Source organism: Mastacembelus armatus, chromosome 24, assembly GCF_900324485.2.
Source record: "Mastacembelus armatus chromosome 24, fMasArm1.2, whole genome shotgun sequence".
In the NCBI taxonomy this organism is placed as follows: domain Eukaryota; kingdom Metazoa; phylum Chordata; class Actinopteri; order Synbranchiformes; family Mastacembelidae; genus Mastacembelus; species Mastacembelus armatus.
Genome location: NC_046656.1, coordinates 5,119,862 through 5,137,321, shown reverse-complemented (window position 1 = coordinate 5,137,321; position 17,460 = coordinate 5,119,862). Strand labels below are relative to the sequence as shown.

Genomic DNA, 17,460 nt, shown 5'->3' with positions numbered 1-17,460 from the left:
ATACATCATGTCCTTTACAGTAAGTGCTGCAGAAAGAGGAAAGGTCTGTCCAGAAGAAACGTCCTACTTAGTCACACAGTCACAAGCATACTGCACATCTGAAACTACGAAAAACATTTTTGTTGTCATATAGTAGTAATTAAGTTGAGACAACTCCTAGGACTCAAGAAGCTACTCTATGTTTCTGGATTTCAGGCTGTAGTGGAATCCTCATCTTAAAGTCATAGCAAGTTATTGTGTGTGATCAGGAAATGCTGACTGTTTTAAAAACAAACCCAAAACCTGTTTTGGCCTATCTGATTTCTGGACAAAAACACATAATGAAAGGTCTTAGTGTGTATTACAGCACAGAAAATAGATCTGAACATCACTGCCTAAATAGAAAGAAATAAACAGAAGCATCACATTGACTCAAAACATTAAATACACAGTTGATCAATTGTTGTAGTGGTATTAATTATGTAGTAAAAACGCTGTATTTCTGTCTTTGTCGGGTCCTCGAGGCACTCACATCGTCTTAGCATGGAAGAGACGAGGGCAGGGAAAAACTGACGGTAATAATACAGGAATTGTATGGAGGATGTTTGATTTGGCCTTCTGATGGGGAAATCAGATTTTCTATTTAATCACAGCCGTAATAAACTGGTTATAATGTGGCACTGTGGTATTGAACCCTCAGCTCAAAGCCTGTGGTACTGCTTTGATTCCTGGTGACCATATGATGAATGAGATATATATGATCATTGACCCCATGTGGCAATAATCCCACACATGCCCGAAAATAATAAAACCCATTTACTTCATATGAGATTGCTGTCACGGGTGAGTGGTCGCTGCTCACACTAAGTTCCTAAGTTCACACGAGCAACTGCCATAGCAGTTTCAGTCCAAACACACAAAACAATTATATATTTACAAAAAAAGTGTGACTTAGAGCATAAAAAAACCATCTCCTTTTTGCCCAAACAAAAACAAACAGAAAAAACGTAAAAAGTAATAAACAATAATAAAAATGATAGATATAGTGCTTTTTGTTGTAGTTAGGTTTCTAATGGATCTTTCATTCTTCTGGGGCTCTGGCACAAAACAAATTTATATTAAATGGGTGGGATGTGTAATTACTTAATTATCATAACCGTTGTTTGAAAAATGACTTGCAGAAAACACAGTTTGATTACTGATTATTACTGACGATATCTGCTGACCATTTTTCTGTAGATAACTAATCTACTAATCATTTCAGCCATAAGCAGAGTAATTCCCATAAAAAAAAGCATTAGAGGCTTACAATGGCATCAGTTTAATCATGATCTAAATCTTTAAAATCAGCATAAAATCACATCATCGCTGAAAAAAATATTCTATTACAACTATAAAACCTGCAATTCAAACATCTTAGTGCTGAAATGATTATATATGTAGTAAAACCATAACTTTTCTACACAACGATGTTGATGCATTTATAACATTAAAGAAGCATCTGGAAGTTTAAACAACAGATCAAGCACCACCACCACCACCACAACAATAGTAATAACTTTTCTAAACTTGCAGTACAAAGTGCTATAATACTGACAAGCCAGTGACTCAGCGACCCATTACCAAAGGCAACATAAAATTATAAATTTTCCCATGTTGACTGCTTTGTCTTACATAAAAATAGAAAAACAGCACAGAGCTGGAGGATTTTCTTAAATCCCCATAACTGTACATAAAACATATACTCAGCTGTAATATTTTTGAAAGGACTTAAATAATTAAATTTCAATGTTTGCAAGCTGCTGGAACAATAACATCAAACGTAGTCCTGAGAAAACGTCATTAAAGCCCATAATCACACCTCAGAAAATCCAGATTTAGCCACAGAAATCTGGGTGTCCTGTGAGAAGAATTTCCATGTGCAGAGTCTTGTGACTCACTTTTATGCAGTATTAGGTAAAGGCCATGCTTCAACGTGCATATGGATGGTGGGCAATGCCGTGTGCAGACTGGTGAAGTTGACAATAGTGCTAAATCGTCATATTACAGTCCTTTAATATAGCAAACTTAGTAAATATTTAAAAATGTAAAGACAGAAACAAACTTATCTAAAAACTGTACCCCACTTGACAAAATATTCCACAATTTTGAAGGACACCACACAGCATAGTAAAACTATGCTAAAACTATGACTACTGTTTGTTAACTGTTGTGTAAATGAAAAAGCGATATGAGAAGAAGAAAATAGAGGAATAAAAGAACAGGCTATTTGTCCACCTTCTCAGTGAAATAGGTCATGTTTCTGTAAGTCTTAGAGAGAAAGCCGGCTGGACAGGCTTCAAATATTCACAGCTTAGCCAGGGTCTGGCCAGGGCTGCCAGTCCACCTCTACAAAGGCTACCTCACATTACACTTGTAGACAGCTTCTGGACTTTAAACCTAACCTACATCAGGAAGGAAGACATCAAGTAAACCAGGCTTTCAATTGACGGTTAGACAGAAATCATCTGATGCTTGAAACATCTTGTTGAAACTTTGGTGCGTGTTACTAAGGCCAAAATTCAAGCATTCATGTTAACATTAAGATAACATTAATCTGGGTTATGGCGGTAACAATTAGCTCATTGTCCACTCCATCAAAGCTGCTTGTTGGAGGGCTGAATAATTTGAGAAACAGCCTCCCCCTACACCTTTCCAATCGCTTCATGCTGTGGTTGGTCAGCTGAACAGACAAAAGAACCAGTGTTTAAACTTCTTTCTCTAGTTCTAGTTTTCATTTAATCATTGGCACAATAATTTCTGTCACTTTATAAATGTACAACTGAATGTCTTCCAGGAGAGGTTTCTATAATCATGCTCCGTCATTCGCATATTTAAACAATATGGTGTCTCATCCCTTGCTGCCACATGGTTGCTCAAGATGTAGTCAGCAGCATGTCATATGAATGCCTCCTTTCCAGGAATATCCCAGACCTTAATGCTACTTTCAGCTGTCTTTCATTTTTTACAGGCTATCTGCATAAAGGAGGGCAGGCTTAGTGAAAGCTATCTAAATATTACTGCAAACTGCACATGCACTGGATGTCATTCACATAGATAGGGAATTGTGTCTTAGTGAATAAGTGAGTACATTCCACTGCTGGACAACAGTGCTAGTTGTAATAATGCCAAGAAACCAAAAATAAAAAAATAAAGAAAAATAAAAACAATCACTACATTGTTCAAACTGACAAGAGTTTGGGAATGACAACTGGATTTACAAAGGGTATGAACCAATACACACTTCAAAGTGTCTTTTCATGTATCTGCAATAGACAAGTACAACATACAACAGAGCCCATGGTAACACAGGTTTCACAAACCCTTTAAATGTACTGGAAAATGTATTATACAGCTTTATCCTTGATGTTACGTGCTGATGTGGGGGCTGCGTTGTCTCCCTCTGTTTACTTGTTTCCAGGCTACCAGCACTTCCGGTGGAGCAAGCTGAAGAGCACAGCTGTCTCTAATCAGCCCCATCAGCGGGGAATTTATGTGGGTCGTGGAGATGTGTCCACTGCCAGTGGACCAGTTTGGCCTGCGCTAAATGATTGCTCCATTGTGTGTTCATTCAGAGCTCTTTTTCTTGCTTTATAAGGAAAGTATGTTTCTGTTAGTTGTCATTTTCCAATTATATAATAAGATTCGTCATATTTTGTCAACTTTTATGGTTCCTTTTTTGTTCATTAATAAATTTAACGAATCACTGCTAGTGATTCCGACTTCTGTCTCCTCCTTCAACACGGTTTATTCCTTCTTACATCCCCTTTGAGCCATCGGGGAACATAATACTTGACCTCACCTCATGAAGTCCCTAAGTGACATCTACTGAACATCCAGGTGCAGTCATGTGACAGTGTGTGAATTTGTGTACCTATGACATAATTTTGTGTTGCATTGGGTTCTTGTGGGTTAAATATGGCACCAGCTGCATCTTTTAAATGCTGGATAGAAAAAGAGACCACTCACAGAGAACACTAATGTTACTGTGTTCCACCTGCTTTGTTCAAGAGAAAGATTGCACTCGTGTAAATATACAGACATGTATCATGGAGTGCCATAGCTATATGGTGCATTACCATATTGGCTGACAGCACTAGCGCAGCTGTGTTGTGACATGGATAGGATATAGCTGCAGTGTCTGCATACTAATAAACACTTCGGGGTGAATCCACTGGCGCCAAGAATAAAGCAGAGACCATCCCAAATCCACATTACTGAAACTGTCCATTGATTATCATCCATCCAAGCCACCCAATGCAAAAAGAGCAGAACACTCTTCTGTACCCATGGACGAATTATGACACGCTTGGGTCCTGGGCACAGACATGTAAAAGACTTATGAAAAAGCAAGGCACCCAGACTGAAAGAGACATATATTTTGGTTATCTTTATTGTTCCCATATCCTTATGGTCATTTTGCATCTCTCTGCGGTCATGTTACATTGGATTTCTCATTTTGCTTCTCCTTGCAATTGCTTAGGGTCCCTTTTGCATGTTTTTTGGCTCTCTTTGTGGGTATTCTGCATCTCATTTTGCTTCTTGCAGTTTATGTTGCTTTTTTAGGATATTTTTTTAGCCTCTCTGACATGATGATCTCTTTGTAGTCATTTTGTTTCTCCTCACACTTCTCTGTGGTTCTTTTACATTTCTTTCTAGAATATTATCTATCCTTGCATGTTCAGCATCACATCTGGCTTTATAAACAAATGTAATAAAGGTTTGTCCATCCTGACAGGCAGTTTGTCATGCTGGTGGAGACAGAGGAAATTGACATCACCTTATTAACTCACCATGACAGAAACTGGACAGAATTAGCTGATTTGTACACATATGGCAACAAGTAATATAAGAAAATAATGTACTCTGTTCACCCTTGTGTACTACATATGGCAAGCAGTTGGGGAAAACGTTTTCAGAATTATCCAGAACTATACAGATTTTTCAATTTACTATTTTGCATTTTTCTAAACAAAATTCCATTGATAGAAATTGAAAACCTAAGTCCAAAAAACATATTATGCATTGATCTAACAAATACAATTTAATTTGAGCTTCTGGGAACGAGTAATACACAACCAGTGCAGGCTACATGCTAGGGCTCAGAATAGTCTTCACATCAGATTGGCAGAAGGATGAGGTTTCATGAGCAAGAAAAGCCCACAAGAACAACATTGCTGCCCTGGATGACCCTGCTGCTGTGGACTGATTAATGATTTCTCTCATGCAGCTGGCAAACACCAGGTCAATAAATCCACTTTAGGCTGCTCTGTGCAAGGCTCTGCTTACCACTGGTTAGAAACAAACACTGCAGCTCTGTCTGGGGGGAGACATGGATGCCAAGCCTTATCTTTCCAGAAGGAACAAAGTGATGGCGACTGGCGCAGTGAGACATCAGTATACTAGCAGAAGCAGCCATTTGGCATTATTTACAGACAAATACTGCTGACTAGTATGTGTCTGCAGCTCCAAGGACAATGACAAGTAGTCATATATCTGTAGTTTTGCTTATTTTACTGCAACTACAGCTATTGCAGATTTGCTTGTGCATATGTACAGGAAACTGTATTTAAAAAATGAACTGTCAATGAGACATTAGCTCACATTTCATCCCTTGCAACCTTGTGTTTGAGCTTGTCAACCTCCATCATCTACAAATACAACTAAGATATGTTGCTGTTTGCACAATGATCAGCATGCTGGGGAAGAATGGCAGATACAGGCCAGAAAACGCAAACTGTCTCATGGAGACTGAGGCAGAAAAGATGAGGCTTCATCTCAAAGCTGGTGCATAATTGTATGTTTCTACCTTTGAGGTGAAAGGGCTGTTCAGCTAATTTATTACAACATAGTTTTCCTACAGTGAATCATTTTACTCAGGAAAATATTGCACAATTATTTTCACATGGAAAGGCGAACGAAAACAAAATAACATCATTCAGCCAAACAATATCTGCCCACATGTCCTGGAATGGCAGAAATGAAAAAAAGGAAACATTTATGAGGTCAGGACATTTAACTAAACAAAAGCCATTGTGACCAACAGAGAAAACAAGACTCATTTTATGAGAATAATGAAATTCATGACCAATGTTTGAGTGCATGAAGGTCAGACTTAATGAGGGAACACATATGAAAACAGGACCAGGTGGGTGAATAGATTTCCACAAAAATAGGGCAATTGTTTTATAATTTTTCTTTTAGCAGAAACATACCATGCTAAAATATTATATCTAGATATTCAAGGCTAAGTCCAGATAAATATAGTAAAACAATAAATAATTTTGGCATCATTGCAACTGAGCTGCATTTAACAAACACTCGTGGCCCCATTTCCCCTTGTTCATAGCTGAGCTAGCATGGTTATTGTTAAATGAACACATATTTTTACCTCGAAAACACAGAGCCATGCCTTTTTAATTAAGTAAAATGATATTTCTTAAGTCAGGTATTCTGAACAAAGGTGGTATACAAGAACTACTTGTGCATTAGGCATTATTACCAAAAACATACAATTTCTAGTTTTCCACCCTACCTGGACTTCCCTCCATCAATAAATCCCACCCTAATGAACTCAACCTACATGCTAGATGACAATTTATCTATGTTGACTGAGCATTATCTAAACAATGACTGCGTCTGTCCCAGGGTTCAAAGGCTGTGAAAATTCAGACAGCTATGTGGGGCTAACAGAGGGAATGCAGCGGGGGTTCGACTACCCAGATGGTCAAGAAAAGGAGCAGGTTGGCATGATGAGTAGGACACAAGAAACAACATAATCAAAGGCCCTGCAAAAGATACACTTCTTATCTCCATGTGAAGTAGATGACCAAGAAATAATCATCAACTCACAATTTATGCACAACCTGTCTTGTTTACACCTACTACTCTTACTACAGATATTGATTTCCAATAGTATATTCCAGAGACCTGAAGTTATATTTAAAAAATGAAATAAAATGAGTTATACCTAATCAATGAACCACAATTCACTCTAACTGCTGGAAAGATATGATCATGTGGGACATATTCAAATTTATATACATGTTCCCATGAATAAACAAATTTTGCTGTACCAACTTTTGTCAATCCAGGCAATCTTTTTAATCTGACACGCCTGGGAACATCCAGTAGAAGGAATGGGATACATTGCCCAAATGTAGGTGTGCAAAGGTTTTAGAGCCTAAACCAATAAAGTGTAAACAATAAAGTGTATTGAATTTTATGTTGCATTGCGATAAGATTAAGGTCGATATTGATGATAAGAATCTGCCATTTTTTATGCGATATGGACAGGTCTTCTAGCCAATCACGCAACAGAAACGTAAGGTTAACGCACACAGCACAGAGCGTGGCGGAGCAGCCAGCAGCAGCACACATGCTAATGTTTGGGCTGATGTCACTGTGTAAGCCACTACGTCAGGAGTGGAAGCAGATTACAGAGAAGATGAACAGAACAGAAATTGTTGATGACAACTCCAGTGTCAGCATCAATGATGACAACACTCAAACAGACACAGCACCGGGCTCAAAAGATGAGAGAATTGTTGAGAGCAAGTGTCTGAGGACTTTAGTAGTGTGAAGATATTTCAAGTATTTAAAGCCTGACAAGAAGCAGAATAGCATACACTGCAAAACATAGACATATACAGTACTATACTAAACTTTATATGTTCAAGTGGAAAAACCCTCCCTTAACAGTGGTGGAGGGCTCAGACATAACTTATCTTCAATCTACCAGACTGCCCTTTCATCTGTTCCCAGGAAATTAAGGAACACATGAAATGTCTTCCAGGGAGGACACATTCGTGGTGAAGCTACTTGGATGAGTGGTGAAACGTTTCAACCTAAAAACTAGAAGTCTAGTTGCCATGACGCAACCTAAATGCAAGACTTTACAGTTCCAGACCCAAGCCAGTGTTAGCGGTCCCTTAAAACAAGCATGACACTTGCTGCACAACTTCATATATTTGGAAGTGACCAAAGAATTTAGTTCTTGTTACTGTGTAAAATGTGAAAGCTTTAGTATTTTAGTTGTAGATTCAAAACCTACAAATTAAGATTTAAAACATTTATTTGGACAGTTAAGGCTAGAATAAAGATTTATTTAATTTATCATATATCGTTGTATAATGTACTGTTTAGAAGAAACCAAGTAATATTTGAATCAAAATTAACATATCTTTACCTGCCACTTAGGAGTAAAAAGGAACCTTGGAAATAGTGCTTTGGTTTATATCGTGATATATACCAATATTGACTGATATGAAAAAAAATATGATTTGTTTCCATATCACCCAGCCCCAAGTCTGAAGCTTTCTGCAGCCACCATACGTATTGATGTTCGGTTAAAACTATTAGAACAATAAACCTTGTCTAGAAAGGTGATCTATATCAATGAAAAATGCTTTACTGCTCATGCCTTCAATTTCTACAATCCAAAAGGAGCTACCACCATTGATGGGTATGAATCATCAAAGACCCTAGTCATTTTGTACAGCAAAAACACAAACATATTGCCATCAAACCAACCTCTCTCCCACCCTTCTTGCCTCAACTCAACTGCATATGACATGTCTGTTGTTGAACTGCAAAGCTTGCTAAGCAAAATGGTGGTTTGAGATTGACAGAGATTCTTTTGTTCTCTTGGGAAAGTCTAGAAGAGTTTTTAGAGGTTGTAATGTTCAAGGACACAGGCGAGGTGATTAATGGTGGGAAGGGCTCTCTTTTACATGCATTTGTTAGATTTATGTGGGTGAAGAATGCAGGTAATAATAATGCTGTGTTCTGCGCACAGTTTTTTAAGAATGTACTGTGATGTCTCAACTGCATCTGCATTCCTGACATGTTCTTAAGCTTTAGCTGACAAAAAGTGACCACATGAGACACCACATTGTGTTACATAGTTGTATGTAAGCTGTATACATGCAATACAGTTTTCTATTTCATTCGTGTGTAACAAAATTAGATGAAGGTGAACAACCCAGGGAAAACAATTAACCTAGGAGTGGTATGCTGAAGATATAAAAGCATGTAATCATGCTGAAAAAGCCTTTTCTGGGTAGACAGAGGACAGTAATCACTGAGCATGAACTATGTGTTACACAGTTTCATAAACCTTCTAATTAACATTTTTACAAGCCTAAAAAAAAAACCACCACATTCATATCCATTGGTGTTGAATGATCAAACACTATGCATTAGCTCATGGTCTTGTTTGCCCTTGAGCTGCTTTACACAGTCTCGTCACAGTAAAGACTAGAGGTAATACAAAAAACAACCCAGACTGACAAACACACACGTACACATACAACAGACACAGAACCAGTTATTGCAATAGCCTGGGCCAGACAATTCATTTGCTTTGTCAAATCTATTCTTCTCTAGAGCTGCAATATGACACAAGTACTCTATAAGACAGTTGTAGATAAAGATTATTTATTTGCATTTTTCAATATAAACAAGAAAGAAAAAAAAGAAACACAAAAGCAAAAACACCACAGCACCAGGACAGACAGCCATGGTCTGATCTGATTATTCTAGAAAAGAATGCTGCCAGCGCCAGAACAAAATAAAACTCATCATGTTGTCCAATTCCCTGAAGAGCAGTTATCAAAAACAGGCATACTTTGTAATCAACAGAGGCTTTAGAAAGAGGCGACCATTCTTAAGCTAGAAACCCAAAGCAAATCAACCATCTTCTTTTACCCGCTGAGCATCCTTGCTTATGTAACTTGATACTAAGACCTGTAATTCTGCTAATCTATTTTTTATGTGAACAGATGTTACAGTTGAATGCATGACATGATGATACTCAGTGTATACAAAAATGTGAGATCTAAGTGCCACATAATGTTGCAACAACTTGAATCTCAAATCTCCTGTAACATATCTGGCCCCGCCCCCCACTGTTGGGCTGGAAAGCTTCTATCAGCAGCTATTTGACACCAGCCTAGATGCACATATTGACAGATTGTCACAGAGGACAACAGACAAAGAAAAATCGACCTATAACATACAGTACAAAGAAAATGAGAAGCCCCACAAAGTAAGGGCAGTCACAAGACAACTACATCTACACTGCTGGCAGTAATCAGATTAAGTTAATGTTGGGTGAAATATTATGCTATTATATTTTTATGAGAATATTTTGCATTGCCAAGCCTTCTTAACCTCACAGACGTATTTCATCTTGATGAATACATGAATATGTCCATGAGAAGGTGCTTGTATATGATATTTTATCATTGGCACAATCACACAGCTACATTAGGAAGAGCTCTGACGAATGCTGTCAAGATGTATTTGATAATCCATGTGCAGGAGGTTGAACAACTATTTTAATCAGTGGTGTCTGCATTATGCTGTAAAAAACAAATATACGGCAACGTCTATACATCTGCAGGCTTAAACCCACACCCTTCGTATTGAGAGGTGACAGGCTACTCAGGCTTACAACTGTACAGTACATAACTCATTTGAATAATTAGCTGTCCAGCTAGAATACTCAAAATGTAGTATGTATAATAGTAGTAGGGGAAGTTCAGCTCGAATATGATTTTATACAAGCAACTCTCTAATAATCTTAATAACTGTTTGCTAGATACAGATCTTTTCAGGTTAACGTCAAGCTGCTCGATTGTGGAGAAAAAGCAAAATCACCATTGGTCAGTTGGTCACTATTGAAATTACTGATCAATTAGTCATCAATTACTCATTTATGTGGGAAAAATTTTTTTTTTTCTTAATCACACTGTTTTTGTGATTGGTTGGTGCTGAAATCAATCAATCAAAATCAAAATTCAATTAACTGCACAGTACTAGGTTAAAAAACAAAAGAAAGCACAAAACAAATTCACACATAGAAAAGGGGAATAAGACATACGACATAAGAATAAGAGCCACCCACTATATCCACGTTTACCTATGTTAAAAGATTGTTTATTTTCAGATAAGTTAAAAAATTGTGCTCTATTGCTGATAAACTGAAAATACACAACAACTTGTCAACTGCTAAAAGTGAAATTAAAGATCAGTGCAGCTGAACAGAAAACAGTCATGAAAATATTCCTAGCTTAGGTAACTTTGTTGCATCTTACAAGGAGTGTTTGCTTAGTGTCACTGACAGTATTTGCACCATATGGTACATACATATGGTCCCTCCAGGGTAACATGTTAACAGAAAAGCCCTTATATAACAAGCAGGTTAAAGGGACCACATTATTCTCTGTCAGCAGCCTGTGAGTGGACTGACTGACTGACTGACTGACTGACTGACTGACTGACTGACTGACTGACTGACTGACTGACTGGAATTCTGACTCGCCCTTAGGCAGCAACCCCACTATTATATAGCCCAAGCCTGAGTGCTAGCTGGAAACCATGTGAAAGGGTGGTCCATTAAAGAAGTCTTATAACCCAATGCTAACCCTGAATTATTGTGTATTATTCCCACTTCAACATAGATAACACGATGATCTAACCTGGAGTTTTATATTACAAAATGTTTTAATCATGTAAAACATCTACAGCATCAATTTTGGTGTCAACTTTTGCAGGTAAAGTTTGCCGTATGAGATGAAAGGGACAACTCTAAAAAATACAGCTGTGACATGCAGCTCATGGAATCCATAAATACAATCCGAAATCCTAAAAATAACTGATAGCTATGATTAGGGCTGCTCAAAACAATAAATTATCCTTAAAACAAATAATATAAAATATATTCAAATGGATAAAAAGCATAAAAATAAAGGCAAATAAGATCAACAGTGTAGTGCACTTCCAGAATCTCTTAAGAAGAAGTAAGAAATAAAATACAAATATCAGATGAAATAATAAATAAATTAGACAAAGATAAGCTTGCTCACATATGTGCCTTAACAAACTAACTGATGACTATGTAGTGAAGGACGTTGTGAGGGTTGTTCTTTCTGTTTCTTTTTATTAGTTGGTCATATGTTCGTTTGTGTTAAAGATACAGTGCTATGGCGACCTCGCCCACGTTGAGGTGGTACCTCAAGTAGAGCCAAGTAGGGCTAAAACTGTGTAATGGAAAGGGGGCACTAGTGTTACCTGCCAAAATGCACTGTATTTATCCCTGAAAGCTGACAATTGTGCTCATTCTTCATTTTACATTCATCTGCTGAGGACTTTATGTTAATTCAAACTTGTGTCATATTGTAAGATTTACAGAAATGATGCAATTATTCAATGTGTGCTTGTCATTTTAGCTTTTTCTTTTTCTTGTCACTGTAAAAGTAGAAAAGAGGCAAATCGACATGTGATATGTGATTGACAAGGTCTGTGACAGTGTTTGCACAAAAAGTTTATTTTTCAATTGATGGACAGCTCCTCCATGTCCTCCAGGTATTAGAATTAGCAAATTTTCAGTTTGCAAAGAGGGCCAGTTAACATAAATGAGTTTTTCAACAGGTAACAGGTAATACTATGTGACTTCTAAAATAAAACTAGTAGACTGATGACTGCTGTCTCACAACGTCTGCTAAATGTTCCATTTACACACTGCAAAGGCAACTGGCATGAAGGTAATTTATGTGTGAAAATGACTAGTAAATTAAACTGTCAGATCTAAATCAGATCAAGACTTTGATGCTATCGTGAACCTGATCAAACTGTCTTACTGGATGATCAAAATCCAAACAAAAAAATGTCTGTGTATTTTCAGTGCATATCATTCAGTGTTAAATAACAAGAGGTCACAACATAACACACAAATCTTCAAACTGTCATCTGAGCCATAAAGGTACATTTTTCTTTCTGAGACTGAGATGAAAAGACATGCATTAAACATAAATTTTAAGAATATGGCTAGCCTAGCTTAGCATAAAGAGTTGAAGCAGGGGGAAGCAGCCAGCTTACATCTCTCCGCAGTTACAAAATACACCTATAGTATGAACAACTCTCAAATGGTCTTATTTATACAACTGTATCTGTTCTTGGCAGACAACAATTAATCTGCCAATCAATGCAACATAGCATCTTTCACTATAGTGTAGATTGCAGATACAGGCTAGCACAGGTTTGTTTGTGTACAGTTTAATTTGATGTATCTCATCAAATTAAACTAAATTTCACTGATTAACTTAAACAAGTTAATCAGTGAAATTTAGGCATGTTTTTCACTTTGGACAGAGCCAGGCAAGCTGTTTCTACCCATTCCCAGTCTTAATGCAAAAACATTCCAAAACACACAGATATGAAATAAATAATTATTCACCTCAAGGAAAAATAAAAACCGTGAGGTTTTACATTACACAAAATGACAGATTTTCAAATGAGTAATCTAAGGTATGAAAAACAGACTTACAGCAATTTCCCTGCAGGCTGACATTGATATTCCAGTGCCTTCTATTTGTTTCAGTGCATACTCCTTCTCATCTTTACTGCAGAGATAAAAGGAGAAAATGACAGCAATATTACAAAACAACACCAAGTTTTTGTCAATCAAACAACAGTCTTTTCAAGATTAGTCTATAGAAATCTGGATCCCGCTTTGGCCTTTTGGGTTTTGATTATTAAAGCAGGAGGTGTTTTGGGGGGAAATAAAGGACAGCAGAAGACAAGAAAAAGTCTGCAGAGGTTTAGATACCATAGAGACATCCCTGCTATTAAAAACAGCAAAGAGCCACCCATTCCCTGTAGGAGTCCTCTGTTGCTTCCATTCTGGCATTTACTGGATGGTCATTTGCTCTTATGATTCACATTTGTTAAATGTGAGACTGCAAGGATGAACACATTCATCAGATAAGTAGTGATTACTTGAGATAAGCACTGGTCTGGCATATGAGATCCAACCTGAGCAGAGAGCATCCAATACAGTTCAAATTTGTCCACTTGGTTCTAAGATCAATCCGACTTTGGCCTAATTTGCATTGGAGATGGTTATGGATTAATTAGAGCTCTTAGGCACACATGTCTAATACTAACTGAGATGAACAGATGAAAACAGCTCAGAACATTTCATTCGTGTCTGTAAACAAAATGTCACATGATTTTACTCAAATTCCATATTAACCGTTTCTCTGCTATACAAAAGCAGAGGAGTGAATGATGGGAAAACCACACAAAAAGACTTGCAGTGATGGATACGTGCTTCTCATTTTAGCTTTTTCTTAAGTGAAATGTCACTGTAAAAGTAGTAAAACTCAAATATAAGTGATTGACAAGGTCTGTGACAATGTTTGCACAAAAAAGTTTATTTTTCAATTGATGAACAGCTCCTCCATGTCCTCCAGGTATTAGAATTAGCAAGTTTTCAGTTTGCAAAGAGAGCCAGTTAACATAAATGCGTTTTCACCAGTAGCTGTGAAAAAATTACCAACAGATCCAACAGTGCATATCGGCAATGTCAGTGCAGGACCTCTACAGTTACAACACATGAGCTTCCACTCAGTCGCATCATGTCTTTCTCAAACTCTTTAGAGTGTACTGTGCAATCAATATACCATAAACCTATGCTTTAAAAAAACACCAGACAGCAGTCTCTGCAAATGTCCAAACAAAGTTTACTTTGGATCTCTGACAGTCACAGACAACCTAAACTAGTAGTCTCACAGTGCAACCCATGACTGGACTGGATGTCTTCATCATGACCCACTGGGAGATTTCCACTACTTACCACTATCAAAAAGCATAAAATGTATGGCAGGATAACAACTCTTCAAATAAAAGTGCAAAAAGGATTGCATATAAACTAAGTTCACAGACAGATTCACAGTGGGAGCGACACAGCTCTAATCCTGGCTCCAATAGTTACATTTTCACATTTATTAATATGGAGACAGTCCATCTACTTTAAACACTAATAACATATCTTAATGGTAGGCAGCTAACATTATAAATGTGTGGCATTTATAAGATTATAGGGAACTGGGATAATTCATTTCTAGAAATGTATCTGATGGAGACAGAGGGTAGTTTGCTACCTTTCAGTTAAGCCTTGCTGTTAGGTTTACTACAAATATGTGACACCCTCAACGGACAGGGCTTGGCCTACAGCCTCTGAGAATACAATCCAGACTACAATGCAACAGCAAAACTACACTCCACTTACAGTTGTAGAGTTAATTTTCCCAAGGACAGAACACTGACATATTACAACCTTGTATTTAGCTAAAGCAATTTAGCTGTCAAGGCCCTCTTTTTCAAACTTTTTAAGTATTTTATTGTGACACGCGTCACAAATGTGTATCTACCACCTAATTATGTGAGATAAAATGGGTCTTGTGCCTTATACCAACTGTACTGGCGATGCATTGACTTATTTGAATAAGCCTTTACAGCAGACGTTTTGACGTGTCATGGCAGGAAGGACCCAAAGGTAGCTATTAATAATATTAATGATGGCTGCAATCCGCTTAAGTCAGTCAGAACTGAGTCACCATTTATATTATTATTTGAACTTAAGACGGTGAATTTATGTCATATTACCATCACTGTACCCAAGTTATGAGAAAATTACTTAAGAGTATCCCGGGGGCAAGCATGAAGGAGCAAATTGCTACATGTTAGCTACTATATAGACAAGATCTTGGACTGATAATACATTTAAAGGAGCCAAGAGGTTTTATAACTCTCGCATAAAGCAATAATGAGCTGAAGTAAAAAATGACAAGATAATGCTCGGACTATTAACTGACTATCTGTGTTTTACTGAATATTTCAGCCACCTCACTGTGTTTTGTCTATCATTTTTATAGTACTTTTAAGAAAAGCCGTAGGTAAACTTCATAACCCTGTCTGACCCAGAATCTATAACATCCCTGAGGATGCTAGTATCTTGCAGGATCAAAGAAGCTCCGAGGTATTACTGCTGCAGAGATGACTGCCTGTGACCTGCCTTTGTTCACCTTTTGACCCCACATGAAATCTCTAAGGTGTAGCGCTCTACAGGTGAATATGATGAGACACTGTCTGCAGCCCTGACTCATCTTTACAACACAGTGAATGAATGATGAATAAAGGACGGGCTTGTTTGAGTCATGCTGCTTACTGTAAAAAAACAAAAAAACAAAAACATATGACATTTATGAATATTGAGTAGTGATGTGTCACTCCTGGCCAATACCTCATCCATGTAACAAGTCATTAAACGGTAGGCTCCACAATCTAGAGTGTAAAATTATTTACTATTTCAATTTTTGGCAGCAGCTAAAAATGTGAAAGGAAGTTCAAAAGGAAAAAACTACTTTTCATGCACTATCCCCCAGATAAGGACAGTGACATAGTGATAGTCAACACAGCCACTTTGTATTCAATTTTCTTCCCAAGCTGTCAGGTCAGAGTGATTAACCTTTTGGCAATTTTACTTACTATAATTTCAGTAATACTATCAAGTTAAAATTGCACTGCCAACTGATATTGTGAAATGGGAATTTGCCAGTCTGTACTACAAACAGTGCTGGCGCAGAATAACAGACCAGGTATAACAGACAATACATCGTTCCGCCTTGCTGCGTTCACACTTACAACGGACTTGCTGTGCGTGACAGCAACAATGTAAAGAGCAAACGGGGAAAGGGTAAGTATCCTGCGTCTTAAAAAAAAGTTTGGCAGTGCACGCTGTTAAAAATGGGGGAGCAGCTTGTCCACGAAAAGACGCTGAAATGTCACTATCGCGTGAGATGACGATACCCGTCTCCTCCAGTGCCTTTAAACACATCAAGAGCAAACTATCTACAGTGCCAGCATAAAGAAGAGACTTGTCGAAAAATAAATAGCACCGCTGTGTTGTTTTGGGGGTGTGGGGAGGAGGGGGAGGAGAAAGGGAGGGGGGTCGTTGGTGAGTGAGTGAGTGCGTTACATGAAAACAAAAACACAGACACGGGTTATCGCTTCGGGGAGGTTCAAATCTAACGCCGCGTTCAACACGCAAACGAGGTGTGTGTTGAGGAAATGCATCCCGTAGTTAGTTTTGTGTCAGTATAAACAATAAGGTTCACGGTTATCTTACCCGTCTTTGCGCTTAGCTTTATAAACGTGCCCGTAGGTGCCTCGACCCACTTTGCAACCTTCATATTCGAACAGATCTTCTACTCTCTCTCTCTCGGCCGCCAGCTTTGTTTTGAAGTCGTAATCCATTTTAACCCATAAATACGTCTTAATTTACAATAAAATAAAATATTAATTATTACATGCATTAATTAAATAATCTGGTCGTTTTATTCCCCCACCATTTCCTTGTTTGGGATTTTGGTCTGCTCCGCTTAATGTTCACTGGCTCGTTGACGTTTCTAATTGGCGCGCAAGGCTCGATGGTTATGGTAGTTCTTTGAAGCAGACGCGGCGGTTCGCAAGCTCTTAAACTGACGAGTTAGAAACTACAACCCGCGTTTCTCGCTGCGTTTTGTTGCACTTTGCGTACTCAAACGCTCTTCAAAAATGTAGCCGTCTGTGGTTTGAATTTTATGGCGTACAAGC

At 37.8% G+C, this 17,460-nt stretch overlaps 1 protein-coding gene across 2 annotated transcripts in view; it reads right to left on the bottom strand.

Annotated features, from left to right (window-relative positions):
- The window catches only part of cdk19 (cyclin dependent kinase 19), a 51,247-nt gene extending 33,996 nt beyond the window's left edge, over window positions 1-17,251 (bottom strand). For both annotated transcript variants that reach the window (XR_003296353.1, XM_026318748.1), the window contains exons 1-2: window positions 16,994-17,251; window positions 13,349-13,424 (exon numbers count right to left, since the gene is read on the bottom strand). Coding sequence is in view for 1 of the 2 variants with exons in the window: in XM_026318748.1 (XP_026174533.1) it covers window positions 13,349-13,424; window positions 16,994-17,121 (204 nt within the window). In the remaining variant the exon portion in view is untranslated. The remainder of the gene's footprint in view (window positions 1-13,348; window positions 13,425-16,993) is intronic.
- Window positions 17,252-17,460: the final 209 nt, after the last annotated feature.